Below are 21,808 nucleotides of genomic sequence, written 5' to 3'. Positions count from 1 at the left end.
TTCCTGCACTCTAGCCAGAGTTATAACACTTCACACGTCAACTGCCACCTGCGAGAAAACAAAGGCGACGGTTTGCATATTCATACAGCATGATTCGTATTGGAATGTACCATTTTTAGAAAAACAATCAAGCATGAAAGTCCACCTCTAAACTTAATTGTCAGTTAGTATGATATAAATTATACACAATCTTACGAAAATTTACAAATGACTACAAATTAATTTAAATTAGCCACCAAAACTTACAATATTAACAAATTGCCAATAGAGTGTGTTGAGGCACTTGACAAACATTACAAGAAAGTGCATTGCCGTTTAATGAATGTGATTTTAATGACCATTTGTCAAGCATACTTTAAAGTCAACATGAAATCAACACACATTTTTGGTCTTACTGTAAACGGTAAATCAGTGTATGTTACTCTAATGGTGCGGTCACACCAGATGCGAATAAAGCATTAACCGCGAGTAATTTACACGTTTAGTCAATGCAAAGACAGTATTGCCTCTTTTTATTTTCAATTTAACATATTAATAGATTAACTGAATTGAAAACAAAGATTACCTGTTAGATTTACCCAAAACAAATTATATGTTATGTTTAACCACTAAAGAGATATAAGAGCCAGCTGTCAGAAGGACTAGCCAAGTCGAGACTGCTCTCGTCAGTAACATGAGGACTGAGCTCCCACTGATTGCGTGGAGCTGATCGTCTCCGAAATCGGCGAAACACATATTTAAATCAACACTGTCTTTATAAATAAACCACATATTTGAGTTCAGAAATACTTTTAAAACTACATTTCATACACGATAACAGTAATATTTTGAAAATTATTAGAATAAATGGTGGTTGAAATTAGAGCTGCAACTAACGATTATTTTTTCTGTCGACTAATCTAACAATTATTTTTCGATTAGACGACCACTCTTACGATTATTTTTATTAAAATAAATTATTAATCTAATGTTCTTTTTTTGATTAGCTAATTAATCCTTTGAATAACTTTACAAAAAAATATAAGTACAACTTCTAATATAATAGTTCAACCTTTATTCATTTTTGTTCCCAAAAATACTAAAATGTGGTTGAAGTTTTTACAGTATACAAAAATAAAGAGGCAAAGAAAATTATTTTACTATGGTAAATATGAGTTAACAATAGCGTTCATAATTAAACCACAGTAGCCACAAATTTACAGTTGTCTGAGACGTCATGAAATGTTCTTTAGCATCACAAACCATAAAATGTAGTCAGTGTTCTGCTATGGTTTATTTTCATAATAGGTAAACACAGATCACACGCGGAAAACACGATCACATTTCCTTAATTCAGCAGATGCACGATGTGCCGCCGAGAGTCCTGTCTTGAATCAAGAGATCTGGAGCTAGTTCGGTATAGATCGGTAGCTTGGTGGTTTGTGACTGTTGTCTCGCGGCGCGCCATCTTTCAACGCATGTTTGAAACTCGTGCCAACACAGACTTACTTTATTTTTTATTTATCCTACTTACTTCAGCCGCTACGGGTGATCATATGAATAACTTTTAATCTTTACAAGAATATCAGAATCATGCAATGAGCAAGTCTGCGTTTATTAGACACTTAATAATATCACATCAGTTTGTGCTTTTAGAATCGCCGAGTCTGCTGCGGTAATTCCATCACATCTGCAGCAGAGACCTGAACCAGGAAGTTGGTCACAGATTAAAACGGTAACCAGTTAAACTGTAACACTGGAGAGCGCCAAAATGTTTTCTTCTGAGGTGCTCGTGCATCGCAGTTGTGCTGCCATCGTGCACCATATTGGTTTTGCAAATGGAACAAAGGACCATTTTATTTGGCCTCTGTTTAAGTATTCCCATACTTTTGATAACCGTGGTTTCTGTTTTTGTGATAGAATGCAACTTTCTCCATTCCCAGGAGCAGAAGCCGCCATTACGCGAAATGTAAACACTGTGACGCGTCGTTGCAGCACTAGTTGAAATCACAATTCTGCGTGAACTCAACCAATTAGAAGTCCCTCCCTTGACGCAAATTTGTGTCTGTTCAAAAGTGAATTTCACGCGCGAATGAAGCGAGTAAACTGCAAATGTTCAAGTGCCCAACTAAGTGTGAATAATGCAATTTATTTGTTAAGTCGCGTCTGGTGGAAACACCCCATTAAGAAGAAAAACGTTTTGCTATTTAATATCTAATTAAAATGAAATCATCCAACATTCACCATCTTTAAAATAGCTTTACAACAAACTTCCATACACTCTTAAAAATAAAGGTTTCAGAATGAGTTTTTCACAGTGATGCCATAGAACAGGGGTTCTTAACTCTGGACCCTGAGATCATCTTTCTTGCAGAGCTTAGCTGCAACCCTAATCAAACATACCTAAACAAGCTAATCAAGGTCTTCAGGATTGCTACAAATTTGCAGGTAGGTGTGTTTAGTAGGTAGGATCTCGAACAGAACCACTTTTTCTTAAAGTGAAGAACCTTTTTCCATGAGTGGAATGGAAAGGTTTCATGGGTGTAAAAGGTTCTTAATGGAACCACTGATGCCAATAAAGAACCTTTGTTTTTAATAGTGTATAGTAACTTTCGCAATCCAATCAAATCCTGACAAGTTTTGTCCTGAAATATTGTACTTCTTGGTCACATAAATCAAATGGGTTATGAACACCATTTTGAGTTGACTTTAAACCCAAGATGGGACATTTAAAAGGTACCAAGTGCTTCCAGAGCCTGTAGGGCACTAAACTAATATGGTTCCACGTGATCCCTGAGTGCACAGACACTCCAGACCCAGCCTACCTCATCAAAACCCACAGACGGATGAGTGGGGAGTGAGCTTGGTAATCAATAAGCTGACATTTGCTTTGTTTCTTTTTTCACAGGAGGTCGGCAGCATCATAGGCAAGGTGAGCGAATCTCTTTGTTCCTGTTGTCCCTGCTGTTGACTTATTAGATTTGGTGGATGCGTCTTGAGATTTTTGTCGCTATTGGGTTTGTTTTTTCCTCTGTATAAGATGGTTCCCACAATCTTTCTCACAGACCTCTAGGTTACAATCCAAAAGCCCAGATTAGAATCCTACAGAATGTGTCACTATGTGACTTGATGTTTCCTAGCAAATGACTTGTTAAATGCAACGAGTCGTGCATCTTATGTATTAATGATCTGGATATATTACGCTGTTCAATTCTACAGCTAGCTCTGTTTATCCCTAGAGCGGAGAGGCACGATGTAGATGTCACAATGATTAGTAAACAGTGTGTCAGCTCCTGATGAGATGATTTTTGTGGGATTTTTTTTTCCTGCTTCGGCCAACTCTGGGTCCTGGAGCGACAAAACACATACACACACAAATACACACAGTTGTTGGCATTTCCTTGGCTCCAAAGAAATCTCTTGTGAAACAAAGCTCTCTTCAAAACTGGCCTGCTAATAGGTCTCTGGGTCTTTGCCAGAGTTTGGCCTCAGGACAAGAGCCAGACGGACAGATACAGACCACTCTGAGCTCCAGTGCTGCAAATACATCTTCTCGAAAACACAATTCACTCTTTTGTCTTGCACAAAAAAAATTTGAAAAATGAAGACTGTTGCAGGAATCTCATCGACTAATAAAAAACAAAGCCTAGATGCAACAATGCCCTGAAACATAATCAACTTGAATATGTGAACACAAATGCCAACTTGATTTCATAGTGTTTTCTGATTAGAACATTTAAACACCAAATAAATCACAAGCTTAGCTGCACTTACTTGTAGCAGGGATCTCATCAGCCAATGAAAACAAATGTTAACTGCAACAAGTAATGGCCGAAACATATTCTGCACCAGAGCTGGGTAGATTACTTTCAATATCCATTATATTACACATTTTAATGATGTATTCAGACTACCTTTTGATTACTTTTAAATTGCTTTTGATCCAACTAGCTTATCACATTGATTTAAAAGAGATAATCTTGTACCATTAGTTGTATTTTTGATATGCAATGTTGAAACACTTCTTAAAACTGAGATGATTTTTCTAAATCGAGTGGTCAAATGCTGTGTAGCCACCTGACTGATGATTGGTTTTTAAATTATAAATCATATATTGCTATTATCTGAATATGTAATCACGTTATCAATAAAATAAAATACAAATAAATAAGTAATTTAATCTAATTGCAAGTACTTAATTTTTGTAATGTGATTACGTAATCACAGACCACAGTCCTGGTCTGTGCAGACATGTGAACGCAAGCATTCCCTGCTAAGCAAACTTGATTTAATATTGTGTTCCGATTAAAACATCCAAACAACAAATCAAGAACAAACTTGGCTGCACTTCCTGTAGCAGGGATCTCATCGACCAATAAAAACAAAGCATAGTTGCAACAAGCAGTGCCAGAAACAGAATCTATGCAAGAAGGTAAACGCTACACAAACTTGATCTCATATTTTATTCTGGTTAAAACTTCCAAACTACAAATCAAGAATAATCTTAGCTTCAGTTCCTGTAGCAAGGATCTCAACCAATAAAAAGAAACCGCTGCAACAAGTAGTGCCTGAAACATACGCAGTAATGTGAATGCAAGTTTTCCTTGCTATGCAAACTTAATATTTACGCAAACTTCTTTAGGCTACGCAAATTTGATATTGTGTTCTTGCCACAAGTGCCGCTATAGCTAACATATAAATGCCTATAAAGTTTGCAGAGAATCTGGCTGAGCATGTTTGCTGAAGTTAATTAAACCATCTACACGATTATCTAGCTATCTGAATTATAACACGTTGATAACTCTATCACCCCCTTCAATTCTGGGATTATGCACACTTTCAGTTTGCTGGCCAGGCATTCGTGTGCATTTAAATACTTGCATAAAGTATGATTCTGGCTGTACTTCCCACTACTGGCAATGTTCCTAAATCAAAGTGTAACATTGCTGTATCAAAAAGAAAAAGTTAAAAAGCCTCCATCCTTTTGATGCATTAATTTAAGCCAGAGTCAGATTTTTCATCAAGCCAATTTGAATATTATGTTCTCTCACCAAGGACTGAAATCATAAACATCTGTCCCAAGGCTTTTGGGTGACATTTATGGAATGATGATCATGTAATGCTCAATCACGTTCCAGTATAAGATCAGCTAAATTATGTTTTGACATCCTCTGTTGTCTTCTTTTTCCCTCTTGTTTTCTCTCTGAAGCATAGTAAATAAATGAAGGTCTATGGTGTATAACTCCCCACTGTTAAATCAATAAACCAAGGCTTGGCTTCACAGACATAGATTAAACACAGCCCTAGACTAAATCTGTGCCGTTACCGGTGGTTTTCCATCACAAATCACCACTGGAGATATTCGTGGGGAGGGGCAGCCTAGAGTCAATTAATATTCATAATACATCTTTCAGGAGAAAGGAATGAAGGTGAATAGTAAATTATAATCAGTAAAAGAGCTCAGCCACAGTAGACAATGTTTAATTTGACATAAATGAAAATGAGGCCTCGGAAGGGACTGGAAGTACAAGAGTTCAATGGGCTTCATTCATAAAAAACACAAGCAGAACAAAACAAGCATTATGGAGAGTCAGTAAATTATAAATAATGTATTGCTATTGTCTGATAATCGTGTAATCAATAAAAAGCAACTGCAGTAGAATTATGTGTATTTCAAAATGTAATTTAATCTAATTACAAGTACCTAATCTTTGGAACCTTATAACATTATCCAGGTTACAAGTAATCGGTTACTATGAACAGAACACGTTCATGCTGGCTTCTGTTCAAGAAGCATACTTGCATTAAATTTTACAATTAATCAGTATTCTGAATTGTATTGTATGAATGGTATGGATGGAAATGTTTTTCTTTGTCATAATCTTTTTTTTTTTTTTTTTGCCAAAAAATTAGTTAATTAAAAAAAATACAAAAAGCTTAAAGTTAGATATTCATATAATTGGGATGCTATCATAGGTTCTAATAATAGTTGGATTTTATTTTAGCAATTATAGTAAATAGTTCTAGTAATTTTGTTTTGTTTTTGTAATTTTTGTTTAGTTTTTTAACATCTATATATGTTTATATCCTTATATCCTTTTTATAATAGTTTTTATTTCAGTTTGAATTTTTAGTGATTTTAGTAGATTGTTAAATTAAATGAATATGAGAAATGTTTTTTGGCAACAAGCTGAAATGAAATACTTTTTACATGCTTCAGTTAATGTTGATTTTATTTCAAATAACATTTAGTTAGTTAACTATAACCCAACATATATAACCCAAAACATTTTTGTCAGTCATTTTGTTAAATATGATTTTTTTATGTTTCATTGGCTGAATGATCAACACACAAGTATAACATATTTTAACAAAATCCTGTCATGAAACTCTAGATGGTGCAGTCCAAAAGATCTACCTCAATCTGACATAATGACATCATTACATGGTGATTGATTTGTTTTGTATTTGCAGCCAATGAGCTTGGTGCTCAACATTCAAATACTTGTCTAGTGCTTGCTGTAGCAATTGCAGCATGCTTCAGAAACCCTCCACCTTCACCAGCTCCACCTGTATAGATCTTCTATTGGGTGATTTATGAATGTTACATAGGGGTTATTCATATATTGTATGTAATAAGTGCAGCAGCAATATTTCTTACCGAAGCCTCCGAGAGTTGTCATGATAGAATTGTACTTCTGGTCTTCTGCAGCCTTGTTTTTGTTCATTTATTTTTGGTTTCAACTCTGAAAGGGACTGGTTAAGTTATATTTGCAAACATTGCTACATGCAACATGTTTGATGTTTTAAAGAACTTTGTGGCATGATATTTTATTCCTATTAAGGCTAGATTTATGAGATGGGTGGTCTCGAAACTGTTTCATCTGAAATGTCAATTTCCCTGATAAATTAAAACCAACCAAGCCTCGCTTCACCTCTGTTATGACATATCCAATCATCCTTTTAGCCCATCTACAGACAATGAAATGCCAGTCAAGCGTGCAAAAGCAGGTCTCGGGATCTGCAGTCATGACTATGCCATACACGTTAGCTTCTGTGTCAGAGATAGAGGGAGGCTATTTAAGTGATTCATGGACTATTGATTCCCTAGTCAGTCCAATTGCAGGGACTTCGATTGGAAAACCTGTTCCCCTGAGACCTATCCATGCAGATGCCATATTGCTGTGTAGTGAAGCAGAATTGATATTAATTTGAGCTATCTGTTCAACTAGTCAATCTCACTTTATCCTTCACCAAAAGCCATTGTGAAAGACAGTCACCCTGGGAAAACAACATATCATGCAAACAAACGCGAGACAAATGCAATAAGTGCTTTATGATCTTTTTTTCTCCCCTACAGAAAGGAGAGACAGTGAAAAGGATACGAGAGGAGGTAAGCTACAAAATAGAGTCATTCTCAGCTTCCCAGCATGCATCATGTTAAGCTAGTGCGGCACTATTCCACATGGATTTTTACACATAAATGTGGTTTAATGTTGGAAAAAAGACACTGAAACGCCCTTACGTCCCACATATGTCCTCAAAACAGTTGATGTCCACCACATTAAATTTGAAAGACTGCAGAAGACATGAATATTTAAATTAAGCCTTTCATCTCAAGGGCGCATGACGCACACACACAGCAGACTCTAATTCATTAGTTTGATATGAATGCGTTGGTATTTTCAAGGTAGTTGCAAATAACAATAGCTTCCAGATAAAGATTGAAGTGGGTTACCAAGGAGAAAAACCCAGGAGTGGGTGAGTGTGATACTTCACACTCACACTTTATTCCCTCCGAGAATAAAAAATAAAATCTTTTTTTTTCTGACACTAATAATCAGTAGACATTCTTCCTTGTCTCTAGTTCTCTAGCTCGCCTGAACCTCTACCTAATGGTTTTTGCTTCCTAACAACATAAAATGTCAAAAATAATGTTTTTTCAACCTAATTAACAGTTTGGGGGTGGCAAATGTTAACACAAGCCTGCGCATGAGGCATTCTCTATTGCATTAGTTGGGGAACCACAGGGGTCAATCCTGGGCCCGATAGATGTCATAAACTGAAGAAATTCTCACTGATGTTTTTTATTTATTTAATTTTTTTCTGCTGTTTTGTGCTTTTTATTAGCAGAAGTAGAATACTTTTTTTTGAAAAAGAAGAAGAAGAAATCATACATTTCTATCACTCCACAACAACAGAAAAGAAATTAAAAGGTTAAACAATTTAAAACAATCATAAATTATAGTGGAATTCATTATAATCACCAAGTCTATACAAGATCGAAGCAAAACTGAAACTACCATTGTGTGGGGGGAAAAATGGTGTAAAAAATAAACTTCAGCTCAAAATATTTGAGCTTTGTGCATGGTTTGCATGCTTTACAGTAATTGCATCAGATAAGCATTTTTATTTTATTTTATTTTTTTATTCAGCACATTCAAAACGTTATAATCAGTTTAATCTAGCAATCACAGTTGTAAACGAAGCAGTTCCGGGGGAATGACGTATGAGGTCAGCTTTGCGCATGCGGCGCTCAGAAGTGACGCACATGGAAACAAATCAATGGTCACTATTTAGAAGTACAAAACGAGGATTTGTAAAGAAGAATGTTGGGGGATCTCGATATAAGCCAAGAGGAGACTGGTTTTCCTTTGCTAAAGTAAGGAAAATTTGTTCACCCTCTGGGACACTTTTTTTTTTTAATGGATGCGCTTTTTTATTAAACTTCTCATGGACCGATGGAGTGCAACACCCACTGAGTTGCATCAAATGGCTTGAAAGATCAAGAATTTATGGGCTAATTTCATTTTTGGGTGGACTAACACTTTAAAATACAATACAAGCAAGGCCACAACTTTCCTTTGCATTTGAGCAGAAATACCACTAGAGTAAATGCATACTATTAAGTTTATTTACACTGACTTTTTTGTTTTGTTTTTTTACTCTTTCTCTTTATCAACCTCCCATCCATTTACTGTTCCTTTACATTTCCATGCCTACAGAGCAGTGCCCGTATCAATATCTCAGAAGGCTCATGCCCAGAGAGAATCATCACCATCACGGGTGCCACAGAGTGTGTGTTTAGAGCCTTCACTATGATCACAATCAAACTGGAGGAGGTAAGTACAGAAAAACCACTCTTACATATACAAGCATGTTGAGCAATAAGCATAAAATAAAAACATGCATGTCATTGCGCCAATATTAGAGACACAGACCCATAAAAAACATCAAGACTGACCTTATTAGTTAAGACTAATGGAAATTGGATAAAAATCTGCTTATACCTATATATAATTACTTAATGCTATGTTAAATCTACTCAAATTTGTCACATCATCTACAGTATGTGCAAATTACTGATGCTATTTGTTATCGAACATAAAAATTTGATGACACCAATGAATAACTACTTTGAACTGCTATTCAAAACCTTTTTAAATTTCTCGCATCATTAACATGCAATGTCTGCAAATAACTGACTTGTGCAGAAACTGAATGGTTTCCGGACGATTTTCAGAGATAAAGCTGTCAGGTTGAATGCATGAACACCCTTTAACCCTGTGTGTTTGAATTTCAGCAATTTTGAGACATGGTTTGTAAGAACAGCTGGATGAAAGCGTCGTGGGTAGTTTTCATATATTGTCAGTCGGTCCCATAGCAGTGGGGCGCCTATCTGTTGTAGGATAACCTTCAAAATATAATTTGAGCCCCTACACGTTACAATCCCTTGCTGATGCCAGTGAACGATTGCTGAAATAAGACATACAGCTCTCTGAAAAAAATGTGCTAGACTTCCCAAATCACGATGGCACTTTTGAAACTGATGTGTGTCATGTATTTCATATACTTTCTCGCCTGACAGCAACATTTACTCAACCAATGGCATGAGTCTGAGGTCACGATCTGTATTTATGAGCAATAGCACTTTTTAGCTTAGGAAATTGGGAGGAAATTATAAAAATGAAGATAAATGCATAAGCAGCCAAATCTAAACCTGAAAATACCCAGTCATTTATAGCAACATACATACTTATGCGTCCCACATCCGTATTTTATATTAATGGCATCAGTAGAGTTATATAACTGCCAGTCAATGAGGTGTGTATGTCTGCCTGCAGCATGTCAGTTCTACATCCACCGAGTAATAATGAATCTTCTCACTCCTGCTAAATCCATTATGTATTTGATATCCTTTCATAGCAGGCAGGGTGCCATTCATTAAACATCTGTTAGGAATCTCCCTGTCTTCCGCACAAGCCCATTTCCGTAACGGAAGAGTCACCATAGAAACCCCTGAGGTGGCGGCGGGGTGCGTTTATGATGAGCATTACTGGTTGAGTTTTACAAGGAGCTCTATTGAGGTCTGGCCCAGCTTTGATCCAGAATGTTTTTGCCCGCTCTTTCAGTCAGCTGAGAACATGGAGGACATCTAAAAGCCATGTTTCAGAGTTTCGGATGATATATGACAGAATAGACAAAGAATTTCGGAGCGTAGGGAGAAGACTGTGAAAGTCTAGACTAGAAAAGAACAGAGTTGGGTTTTTTTAAGCTTACATTTTACAGGACTTATTCACTAATAATTCCACATGGTTTTATTAACAAACATTTTGGCAAACAATGTAAATAATTAATATTACACAAGTTCACAATATTTTTTATTTAAATGTAATGCAGGCATTCCCGTTTTGTCTTTCTCCTAATATATTTACTTGAAGTACCCCTGATTTTTAAATGTTGGTTAATGTTCACATGACATGCAGGTACACAAATTAAATATTTATTTATTTATTTATTTATTTTTTAGTTTATTTTATTTTAAAATTATTTATTTTAATTTTACATTTTTATTGTCTAATTAATTATTAGCTTTTCATTGAACCCATGGACCCCCTGAAGTTCAGAAAGTCCGTTGAGGATACCTTGACATAATATGTTTAATGCACTTCATGTTGTTAATAACAACAAATGTAATATATTTTCTTATTCTTTGTATTTCATATCAGTATGGTATAAGATTATCCTACAAGTATTGTAATGTAATTTTTTTTCTTGTAATTTGGAATCAGTAACAGGACCCTGTTTAAATATAAAGCAGTTGTGTTTAAATAATTTTAATTAAAACTAAATGCATTCAAATTAGAAATCTGCCATGATAGATTTGTTATTATTACAACATAATTAAATGTGTGGTACATTTCACAAGTAATTACAAATAAATTACATGTAACACATTGAATTAAACATTACATTTAAGCAGAAAAGTATTTTCTTGTAAAACTTCAACCAATAATCTAATATATTATTTACATTAGAATATTTCACCCAATGTATTATTAACAACTTTAATAAAAATCATGTTACATTGTATAATAATAATAATTTATCATCATATTTTTAATGCTTGAGATCCAGGGGGAAGTCGTGGCTCCCTGGGCACCTCAGCATAAATGGCTGTTCACTGCTGTGTGTGTGTGTGTGTGTGTGTGTGTGTGTGTGTGTGTGTGTGTGTGTGTGTGTGCGTGCGTGCGTGTGTGTGTGCACTTTGGATGGGTTAAATGCAGAGCACAAATTCTGAGTATGGGTCACCATACTTGGCTGTATGTCACGTCATATCCACATAAAACAGAGGGTAAGGCTAATTTATTTGTGCTTTATTGTATTATTTATGGAATGTTATATTGTTGCTGTTGATTCATGGTACTAGAACAACAAACAGAAGGCACTTGAATGGCACTAAACATGTCTTACTTTGCTTCAGAAACCATTTTTGACTTCACCCGCATTGTGTCAACCTTGAGTTGTTGTTGCATATTGGATTGCAGCTTTAAAACAGCTCTTTAGTTGCATCAGATCAAAAGCCTTTACAAATTGTCATAAATTCTGAGCCAGGACCACCTTACTCAACAGCTAATATGCAAATAAGAGAGTCAATCTGCTGAGAGTAATGTCTAAATTGATATTTTATTATCCAGGAGGGTTGTTAAATGAGACGAGAGGGATGAGGGGTAAAGGCTTTGTGTGATGTCCTACATCAAGAATGAATCAGGGGAGTGGACATCCTTTAGTCACTGTAATTAAGAAAGAAGTATATTAATATCACTCCTAATTCCACTGAGAAAAGACTACAGAGAGCCACAAAGAGGCACTGGGAACAGAAAGTAATATATTTCAGTCAGTCATTTGGATATTCCTTTCCACAACATCGGCAAGAAAAGATGCACAGATTTCTTTTTTTCCACCTCCCCTTTGTTCTCTGGAGGTTTTGGGGCGAGACTTTGAAAGAACACAACAACAGCGTCTCCAAACCTCTAGCGCTGATGGAAACGCTAAACAGAGAAGAAAAAGACTCACTAGCTCTACTTTCTGAGATGCCACTTGCGGCATATTCATTCGACTCACGTAGGTGAGGTCTAGGTTGATGGGCAAAGAGACAGCACACGCTATTTACATTTCAAACCCGGCAAGATTCCTGCTCCCCCCTAATTGATTGCAGCAGTGGTGGGCCACGATTCAGGCTGATATTTATTACCTGGTTTAATTAAAGAGAAAGCCTCGGAAACTGCACTTGGGTGAATAATGGACTCTGAAGCTGATTTCTTGTAGTGGTAGGAATATGAGTGTGGAACGCTAGTTGTCCTCCTCTACTTGAAGGGATAGCTCTACTTAAAGCAATAATCATAAGAAATTTCTAAAAAGACAAGATGTGCTATTTTATCGGGGTTCTGTTTTCGCACCTTGCGAATGCAAGTCACATCTTGATAGAGACAAGTGCGGATGACAGGTGGGTAATTATCGTTTAATTTGGTCATAAAAATCAATGGGTGTCTTCGACAGCGGTGCAACTGTGTTCAGTCAACTATAACCTTTTGATAGCGAGGCACATTGATCTGCAAACTCTGAATAGGAAAATTGATTAAAGGGGCTTTGGTAAAGAACATTTCATCAGATTGCAATCAAAAGCCAAGGGTCATTGGTGCACAATGGCATTTTCAAACCTTGGAACAAAGAACATATGTTAACAATCCTTGTGAATTATGATGACATCCTTTAAAGGGAAATCACTAGATTAATTCACGGCATGCCTCAAATCTTCTTGAGCAATGCTGTTACTAGTTTACAACCAAGCCTCTGATCTCTAACCTGTATCAGGTAACAAATAACTGACGCTTTTTTTTTTTTTACTTTTGCTTGTTTCCAGCAAAATATGGGAACAGTTGGCAGCACTCATTTCATGTTTAGAAAGGCCAGAGTTGTTGATTCCCTCTATAAAGTCTTTTATCATGAGGATATCATAGGGCCAATTCCCTCCGGGAGTAACATGAGGTTCATTCACTTGCTCAAGGGTACAAGTGATGGATCAGTGCTTGAAGGTTCAATCCTAAAACTTTCTACTTACCACATTTACATTTATTCATTTAGCTGACGCTTTTATCCAAAGTGAATTACAATTGCTATATATATGTCAGAGGTTGCACGCCTCTGGAGCAACTAGGGGTTAAGTGTCTTGCTCAGGGACACATTGGTGTCTCACAGTGGATTCAAACCCGGGTCTCTCACACCAAAGGCATGTGTCTTATCCACTGCGCCATCACCACCCCTGACCAGATGTTTATGTATGGTTCCAAACCACTCAGAATCAAAATCCTTATTCTTTTGAAAGATACCATAAAAGCCACAGCACAACTTTCAGATAACACGTCATTCGTCCTATGTTTGGCTCTGAAGGACTTGGCTGCTCTTGTGGCGAATGGCACAGTCACCAGTAAGCCTCCAGTCACGCTGCGGCTGGTCATTCCAGCCAGCCAGTGCGGTTCCCTCATAGGCAAGGGCGGCTCCAAAATCAAAGAGATCAGAGAGGTGAGTGCTTTTCTATATCCATGTGTTTCTTTCCTCCTCCCCAAGATGTCCATGTTAGGACTGCTTTCCCCCTTGCATATTTCATGTGTTTGGATGCCAGTAAAAGCCCATTTATTTTACATTTATGGTCTCTGGGTTGTCAAGATGGTATGAGGTAATGGTGAATGGTCTGTCATGCTAAATTTGTAGTGCTCCCTAATGCAGTTGCAGGGGTGTGGGGAAGGTTGTTGGAGTTCATATCAAGTGCGTTCAGCTTATCAAAGCAAGAAAGTACGTTCTGAAATGGGGTATGTTTGGTGGGTTGTTGGAGGCTTTAAAGTTAGCAGCACCAAGTAAACACAGTGCATCTCAATGTATTAATCCTACCTTCTTGCTTCATGGGGTTTGGTTAAGCAACTTTTGGATTCAAGGGGATTTTCCACCATGGTTTTGATTATAAATGTATGTGTATTTTAACCTAGCAATACTTAAGGGGGCAATTGCTAGAAGTTATCTAAATCTGTTTGGACACATTTTCAAAGAGAAACTCAAATATGAAATTCTGTCATTAATTACCCATCTTCATGTCATCCCAAACCGGTAAGACATTCGTCACAAATTAAGATATTATTGATGACATTCAAGAGCTTTCTGACCCTGCATAGACACCAACGCAACTACCACGTTAAAGGCCCAGAAAGGTAGTAAGGACATTGTTATAATAGTCCATGTGACATCAGTGGTTTAACCGTAATTTTACGAAACTACAGGAATTCTTTTTCTGCACCAAGAAAACAAAAATAATGAATTTATTCAACAATATATTTTCTTCCGTGTCGATCTTTGATGCGCATCCATGAGAGTACCACGATGCATCCATGTAGTGCCACACAAAAAGTATTCTCATGGCTTTTTAAAATTAAGGTTCAACCATTTATTTCACATGGACTATTTTAAAGATGTCCTAACTACCATTCTGGGCCTTGTCTATTAAGGGCCAGAAAGCTCTCGGATTTCAACAAAAATATCTTTATTTGTTTCCAAAGTTGCACAGAGGTCTTATGGATTTGGAAAGACATGAGGGTGAGTAATTAATGACAGAATTTTCATCTTTGGGTGAACTCTCCTTTTAAGGTTTGGGTTGGTCCTCATTTTCCATTACATAGGTCAGGGGTGTCCAATCCTGCTTTCAGAGGATCAAGTTATTAATGAACTCCAACCCTAAATAAAGACATCTCAACCTAAACATGCTATTAAAGGTCTCACCTGTCACACAGGTGTGTGGTAGCTAAACTCTGCATGAAGCTGGCATTCCAAGAGCAGGATTAGACAGATCTGACCTAGGTAATGATCTGTTCTTCCTTGGTTTGGCAGAAAACAGGGGCTCAGGTACAGGTGGCAGGAGATCTTCTACCTAACTCCACAGAGAGAGGTGTGACGATATCTGGCAGTCAGGATGCCATCATCCAGTGTGTCAAGCTCATCTGCACTGTAATACTGGAGGTAATTTAACTCTGAGCAAATCCATTGGGCTTCATTAACACAAGACTTTTATGCATGCATTTGCCTTGAAAAACTGTTGTAGATGACTATTGTGTGATATTCCTAATCTGCAAGACTTCAAAGGCTTCTATGCTTCAAAGACTGCATACTGGTTTTCAGTCTTATCTTTAGTGGCATTGATAAATGGATATGATAAATTTCTGGAGACTAAACAGATATTTTTATTGCTTTTTTGCATGTCAAATACTTTTTCCTAACTAACTGCATGTTAAAAATCATTACAGTAATGATTAGTGAATGTGGTCTCAGCTCTCACACAGCGTGAAATGCATTTGCTCTCAAATGGGTTTCTTTGCACATAAATGGTTGAGACACAGAGTTTGTACTTTTTATTCAGTGGGATTGTGCTGAATGCATACTGCTCGTTCTGTTTAATTTTTAATGGACTGGATGAGGGGCAGATTGTTGACGGCTACACTGCCCATTTTAGGAATCCTCGGCTGTCTGCCTGTTCTGGGATGCAAATTATGCAAAGTCACCCAATGAATACTTAAAAAGATTATTTTTGTTTGGTTGAGCAATTGTGGGGGATGCGCTTCACTGGGTTTTCATCAATTTGGCCTTATTCTGACCTCTTAATTTAATTACATTTGAGCAGGTACAGTCAGTTATCAGCGTACTAATGTTTTATTTGATAAAAATATGTCCTTCAGGCCAAGATGACACCTCTTCTTGGACTAAAAGGCCATGAGTGATTTCAGAGTCATTTTGTAAATGCATTTTATTTTTTGGTTTGAACAACAGACTTTTGATGCTACTCAAAGACATCATGCTTGGGGCATGTTTTCAGCATTGTAAGTTTTCCATCTGAGGATATCATGAGCAAACATTAATAGCATTCTGAAATAATTTGGCCAAATGACTTCCTGTGAGAGGATAATGGTATGCTTTTAAGTGAGCCGATGAAGAGCCAATCGATAAATATTACATTTGTGCACTGTGCCAGCATTTCCAGTCATTAAGATAATATGACCAAATGACTTTGCAAATGCCTTGGGTAAGAGAAACCGTGATTTGTTCTAGACTTTTTTTAGTGATATTGTCGAATGAGCTGAGAATGATAGTCAAAGTTTGATATTGAGGGTGAATTTGTAAAGTTCTGAGTTAAAATGAATAATTGTTGTCTGTTTGTAGTCTCCTCCAAAGGGTGCTACAATTCCGTACCGCCCCACTCCTGCTCCAGGCACGGTGCTCCTTGCTGGAAATCAGGTAAAAATACACACCAAAATGGCAAAACACATGGTTCCTTCATCAGCAATACTAAGCGTCCTAATTTTTTTTTATAAAATCCATAACACTTAAAGGTGCACTACAAATGTCTTGCACCCATTCTGATCTTCTATATAGTTATGTTGAGTTTTTTTTTTTTTTTTTTTTTTTTACTTTAACTGTTTAAAGAACCAAATATTCCATAGTGCACCTTTAATAATTGTATTCCAAGTTAAATAATGACAGAATTTGGGGCCAAACTATTCCTTCAAGGCCTTGTTCCCACTGCACACAAATCTGATTTGTTTTTTTCAAATCCAGTCTTCAGGACTGGCTGTCCAAAGTGACATTTTGCAAGGAATTAAATTTAAATCCAATTTTTCAGAAAGTATAGTCAATGTCTGGTACAGCTACATCGATTGTGACAGTCATGACGTACGTGTCATTTTGATGCCAAGAGAGATGTTTCTTTTACAGCTGAAATTAGCAAGTTGTCATTGTGGATGTTTATTATGGCTTCTCACCATGGTGTTAAATTTACCAGGTTTACAGTATTTAATTGTATGAATGCATGCATTTTAAAGGATTGTACTGGACTGTAATGGAATCAGTTTTTTGTTGTTGTTGTTGTAGATCAGTCTAGTAATAGTGTTTGTATACATAAAAAAATAAATAAATAAAGATGCCTGTGTGAACAAGGTTTAATTGTCTCAAATATAACCCTCATAGCTAGTGCTGGGATCAAGCAGATCCAATTAACATCACCAAAAACACTAATCCCACCTGTGTGCAATGAAAATACTTAATATTCAGTTGACTTAATATTGTAGTTTCATAAAGCGCCACACAGATGACAGCATGCTGCCTCTATATTTCCTTTAATAAATAGCGTCTGTCCATCTATGAAGGTTATTGTTGCTTTGGGACAGTCTGTGTTTATGAAATATTTCTAAGCTTGTTTGTTGTGTGTTCTCATTAATGACATGGACTGATGTCATGTAAACAAAGTATTGCAAACATGAATATATACATCTAAGGTTTAGTTCCATTTATTAGGTTACACTGTTATGAATCTGTCATGCAGCTAATATCATATTGCGAGAAATTCTTACAGCCTCAATAGACCTTATTCAGTGTGAATGGCATGTTTAATTTGGCACAAACGAAAATGGGATTCAGGAATGGAAGTATATTCAAAACCTGAAACACAAGCTGAACAAATTTGTGAGTAAAAAAGTCCCAGTTTTGTCTGAAGATATATTTTGATTGCTTAAACTAAATTTGGTCATAAAACCATTCTTACTTTAATCATCGTATTCAATGGCCTTTGTTTAAACTGTGCGTCCATCCTTCACAGCCTTGTTTTCATCCCCATCAAATAAAGTATTCTGTCTATCCTGACTAAAGTCTATTGTTTCACTTTTTAATCTATCTTTAGCACCGTTACTCATTTCAAGTAATTCTCTAACACATTGCCTGAAGAGAGGAGGAGAGGCCGTTATGTTTATTTGTGTTGACACAGCTATTCATTATCAACACTACTATGCATGAATAACAGTAGCATTAAGATCAATCAAAGGTTTATGAATATTCCTAACCATTAAAATTATTGTGAAGTCACTTGCCAATAGTGTAATTAATTGGACTGGTAGAAACTTTGACGTGCACTTGTGATGCATCGTCTGTTTGATATATTTACCTGTCTGTCATGATGAGTAAGATTAATGTCTAATAATGAAATTAATGTTCATTGCTTCATCTTTTTTGAACACTTTTCTGTCTGTATTCAAATCATACCTAATGGTAACGATAGCAAAACTGACGCAAAAGTACATGCGAAATATGTATAATCGTAAGACTAATGACATGTGAATGAAGCCTTGGTTTGTGTCTCTGTCCCCTATTTGCCTTTTTAAGGTTTTCGAAACATCAGAGTTTGCGTCTCACCCGCTTTTCTCAGTGGCTCAGGGTGGGCTGGATCTGCAACAAGTGAGTATGACTTATCCATGAAGGATAATATAGGGAGCCGTGCTTCCCACTCTTTCTTTATTTGACACTTTTGCCCCTGCATGGAGATGGGAATTCTGTTCCCCTCTATCATTCCTCCTGCCGCATGTTGCAGCCAGTGTCCTCCCCACTTGAGCAAGGGAGCGAGACTATACAGCAATTACTGTTTTTAGACTGTTTTTCCACTTGACATTCAGTTCAGGCATGGCTTTACCATTGATCCACTGCAATTGTATTAATTTTTGCTGAGAACTGAGTTTTGACTTGATTTTGTGAATTTGTGTTAACTTTACAGGTATTAAATATAGGGTGTCCCCCAAGGCTGTGGCTTTGGACCTATAATGTTAACATTTTAAAAGATGTAGCAATAAATATATTTTTTTTTTACCCAAAACACTTACTTTTCTGTTTTTATGTAGCTCACATACACACAATTATGATCTCAAAAAAATTAATAAATAAAATGCAACATTATAAAATGTATGCATCCGTAAATTTTGTGAGGAACTGATCAAAGTTTAAGTAGATTTTTCCTTTTACTTTCTAAGTTTGTAAAAAAAAAAAAATCTACTTTGCTTTGAAGTGTATAATTTACGGGGTGAAAATATCCCTGTTCTTTAACATTTATTCTGGATGTTTTAGTAATAGGATACTCTGCTGCTGTTGGAAGTTCATTTGAGGATACTATGATGGTGTGAATGACTGATAATCTCTCGACTTAATGTTCAGGTCTTCTGGGCAGACTGTTATCAGTGTATTTGTGCAAGTTTTACTATGAAGATTAACAGGAATAGTTGATAGCATCATTCCCAAGTCAGCAGTTAAACACAGTGGTGAAATAATTTTTATCATGGCCTAGAGACACAATATTAAGGTTAATACTGTAAAGTGTCTATAAAAGGAGTATTTCCTAAAAGATAAAATTGACCAACCTTTATATGATTGCAAATCTGCGAGATTTTAAATTTTCTGTGAAACCCAGAAGAGATGTTTAGCAGAATGTCTAAGCTGATTATATTTACATAAGTTTACATTTGCACTTTAACTTGCACTTGAACCAGTGGCATTTGTTGTCACTGTTTGCTGGTATGGTACAAATAATATTCCGGGTCTGATAAAGAGCTATAGTGGAGGGCAAACATTAGTTAAACAACTAAACTAACTGTTTTATGACTTTAGAAGTTTTATGGACTAAATTTATGGCCTTTTTTGAGATTGACATTCCCTGGTCACTGTCAGCTTTCGGTGTATAGAAAAACAACTGCATGAATATTACTGAAATCCTCTTGTGTTTTGAGAGTGAATTCATTTTATTTTTTGGGTGAACTGTTACTTTAAGTGTCAGCCGCCTCTGACTAATGCTGATGTGAGGGTCAAAAAGGGGAACCATGTGACCTTCCAGTACACACACTCTACCTCGAGACCTGTAAGGACGAGGTGTCAAGCCCAAGCACTGACATTCCTCTTAAACAAGCGGAGATAAATGCTGTCTGCCAGGAGACAGGGGACTGACATCACCACGGCTCTCGCTAATGATGGCACCACGTATGTGTGTGTGTGCATAAGGATTACGCAGCGTTAAGTGGCTCAGCCGGGCGATTAATGCATTTCTACATTATTTACGAGCGTTTTGAGCTCAGAGAACAGGAAGGAAAGAAATAATATGGAAATGACTGAAATGATGAAAGCTCTGTCTCCTTTTTGCTACCTTAAGTCCTTACCCGGTATGGCTTTTGAAACCAAGTAATAGTTCAACCAAATTAAATTCCAGTTTATGTCCTCAGCCCCCTCAAAAAGGTTAGGAGCAAAATGAGGGTATCAGGCTCCAGAAATAAATGGCCATTAAAGAGATCCATTTGACTTACACGCTATATTCCAAGTCTTCTGAATCAAAAATATACCAAAATTTAAGTCCTCAATAATCAGTTGTGAAGAAATGAGAGTAGTGTCATGTCTTTCGTATTCTGATGTAAATTCAATATCCAACTGCTCCATAGAAGCAAACAAGCCATATTTTTTACATTGTAAGCTCAAACTGAAAAGAAACATGAGGACAAACAATAAAGATAACAAAACAAAATGGAGCCTATCAGAGACACTGGAGGGTAGGGATGCCAGTCACGTAGCAAACTCTTGAGCTAAACCCATCCTGACAAAGAAGGGTCATGTTTTCCCCCCCTAAACAATGTTTGTCTTGAGAGCCGTGACCAATCATTTTCATTAACTTGGCTACCAGAGACACAAACTAGGGTTGCTCCTCAACATGGACTGCCATTTCTGCATCACTGATCTTTTTTATTTTATTTTCCATTTTATCCTCCCTTGGTTTCTCTCTCTCCATCTCTCTTCCATGCGTTTAAACTTTTAAACAGGGTTATGCAAGAGAACCTCTGGGAACAGCACACAGCGTTCTCTGTAGCTTTTGCGTCTGGCTATTTGGCTTCTCATTCTCTTTGATGAAGAAGCCTTGATACAGAGATCTTCTAGTTTCACATATGTCCCCTTTAGAAAGTTTTTTTTGAATAATAAGGGTGGAAGGGTGGTCAAAAGGGGTCAGAGACCCCCTAGTTCTGGCCTGACAAGTTGACAAGTGCCCAAATACCTTCTAAAATCAGGCAACAGAAAAGAGAAGACCAGAAAACAACTCTAGGATTGAATGTTTATATCTTGTATAGATATATACCAATAATTACATATCAACATACATTCATAATTTAACAGCTTCAATGTTTAGCGTGTGCGAATGTTATATACTTCTTTGAGGGTTCAACATTTCTTTTAATAACATTAGGCAGTTTTGATTTATATGCTGTTAAATGTTTGATGATAGCTTCTACCGCTTATTTCCTGATCTGAATATTCTGTAGAAGATGCATAAAATTGTCCCTTACTGTAAAACAGTGAAAACATGGATTGCCAGATGAGTTAAATAGTTAGGAGAAGCTTATAAAAGGATGATTTAATAACATGTTCTAAGTGTTTCTTTCAATTTTAACACTTGTTACCGTTTCTTTTTCAGGCTTATACTGTACAAAACCAATACGGCATTCCACACTCAGAGGTAAGAAGCTTTAGAGAGAATTTCTGAAAACAATCTTCATTCTGCATAACTTCCATTAGTTGAGTGTTCTTTTTGAAGTAAATGAGCTTGCTTTACAATTGTGAATGAACTATACAGTATGGTTAAATTATCGGCTGTGTCTTTTGA

The 21,808-nt window shown here is 36.6% G+C and overlaps 1 protein-coding gene across 4 annotated transcripts in view; it reads left to right on the top strand.

The window, feature by feature from the left end:
• pcbp4 (poly(rC) binding protein 4) overlaps positions 1–21,808 on the top strand; it is a 94,327-nt gene that overhangs the window by 55,711 nt on the left and 16,808 nt on the right. For 3 of the 4 annotated variants that reach the window (XM_059569790.1, XM_059569791.1, XM_059569793.1), the window contains exons 3-10: positions 2,888–2,911; positions 7,340–7,372; positions 8,985–9,101; positions 13,711–13,842; positions 15,196–15,324; positions 16,519–16,593; positions 18,511–18,582; positions 21,620–21,661. In XM_059569790.1, the coding sequence (XP_059425773.1) occupies positions 2,888–2,911; positions 7,340–7,372; positions 8,985–9,101; positions 13,711–13,842; positions 15,196–15,324; positions 16,519–16,593; positions 18,511–18,582; positions 21,620–21,661 (624 nt within the window). The remainder of the gene's footprint in view (positions 1–2,887; positions 2,912–7,339; positions 7,373–8,984; positions 9,102–13,710; positions 13,843–15,195; positions 15,325–16,518; positions 16,594–18,510; positions 18,583–21,619; positions 21,662–21,808) is intronic. The other variant, XM_059569792.1, reaches the window with a different exon arrangement.

The sequence above is a fragment of the Carassius carassius genome, chromosome 16 (assembly GCF_963082965.1).
Source record: "Carassius carassius chromosome 16, fCarCar2.1, whole genome shotgun sequence".
Classification (NCBI taxonomy): domain Eukaryota; kingdom Metazoa; phylum Chordata; class Actinopteri; order Cypriniformes; family Cyprinidae; genus Carassius; species Carassius carassius.
Note: the sequence above shows the minus strand (reverse complement) of the source record. Positions and strands in the feature narration are given on the sequence as shown.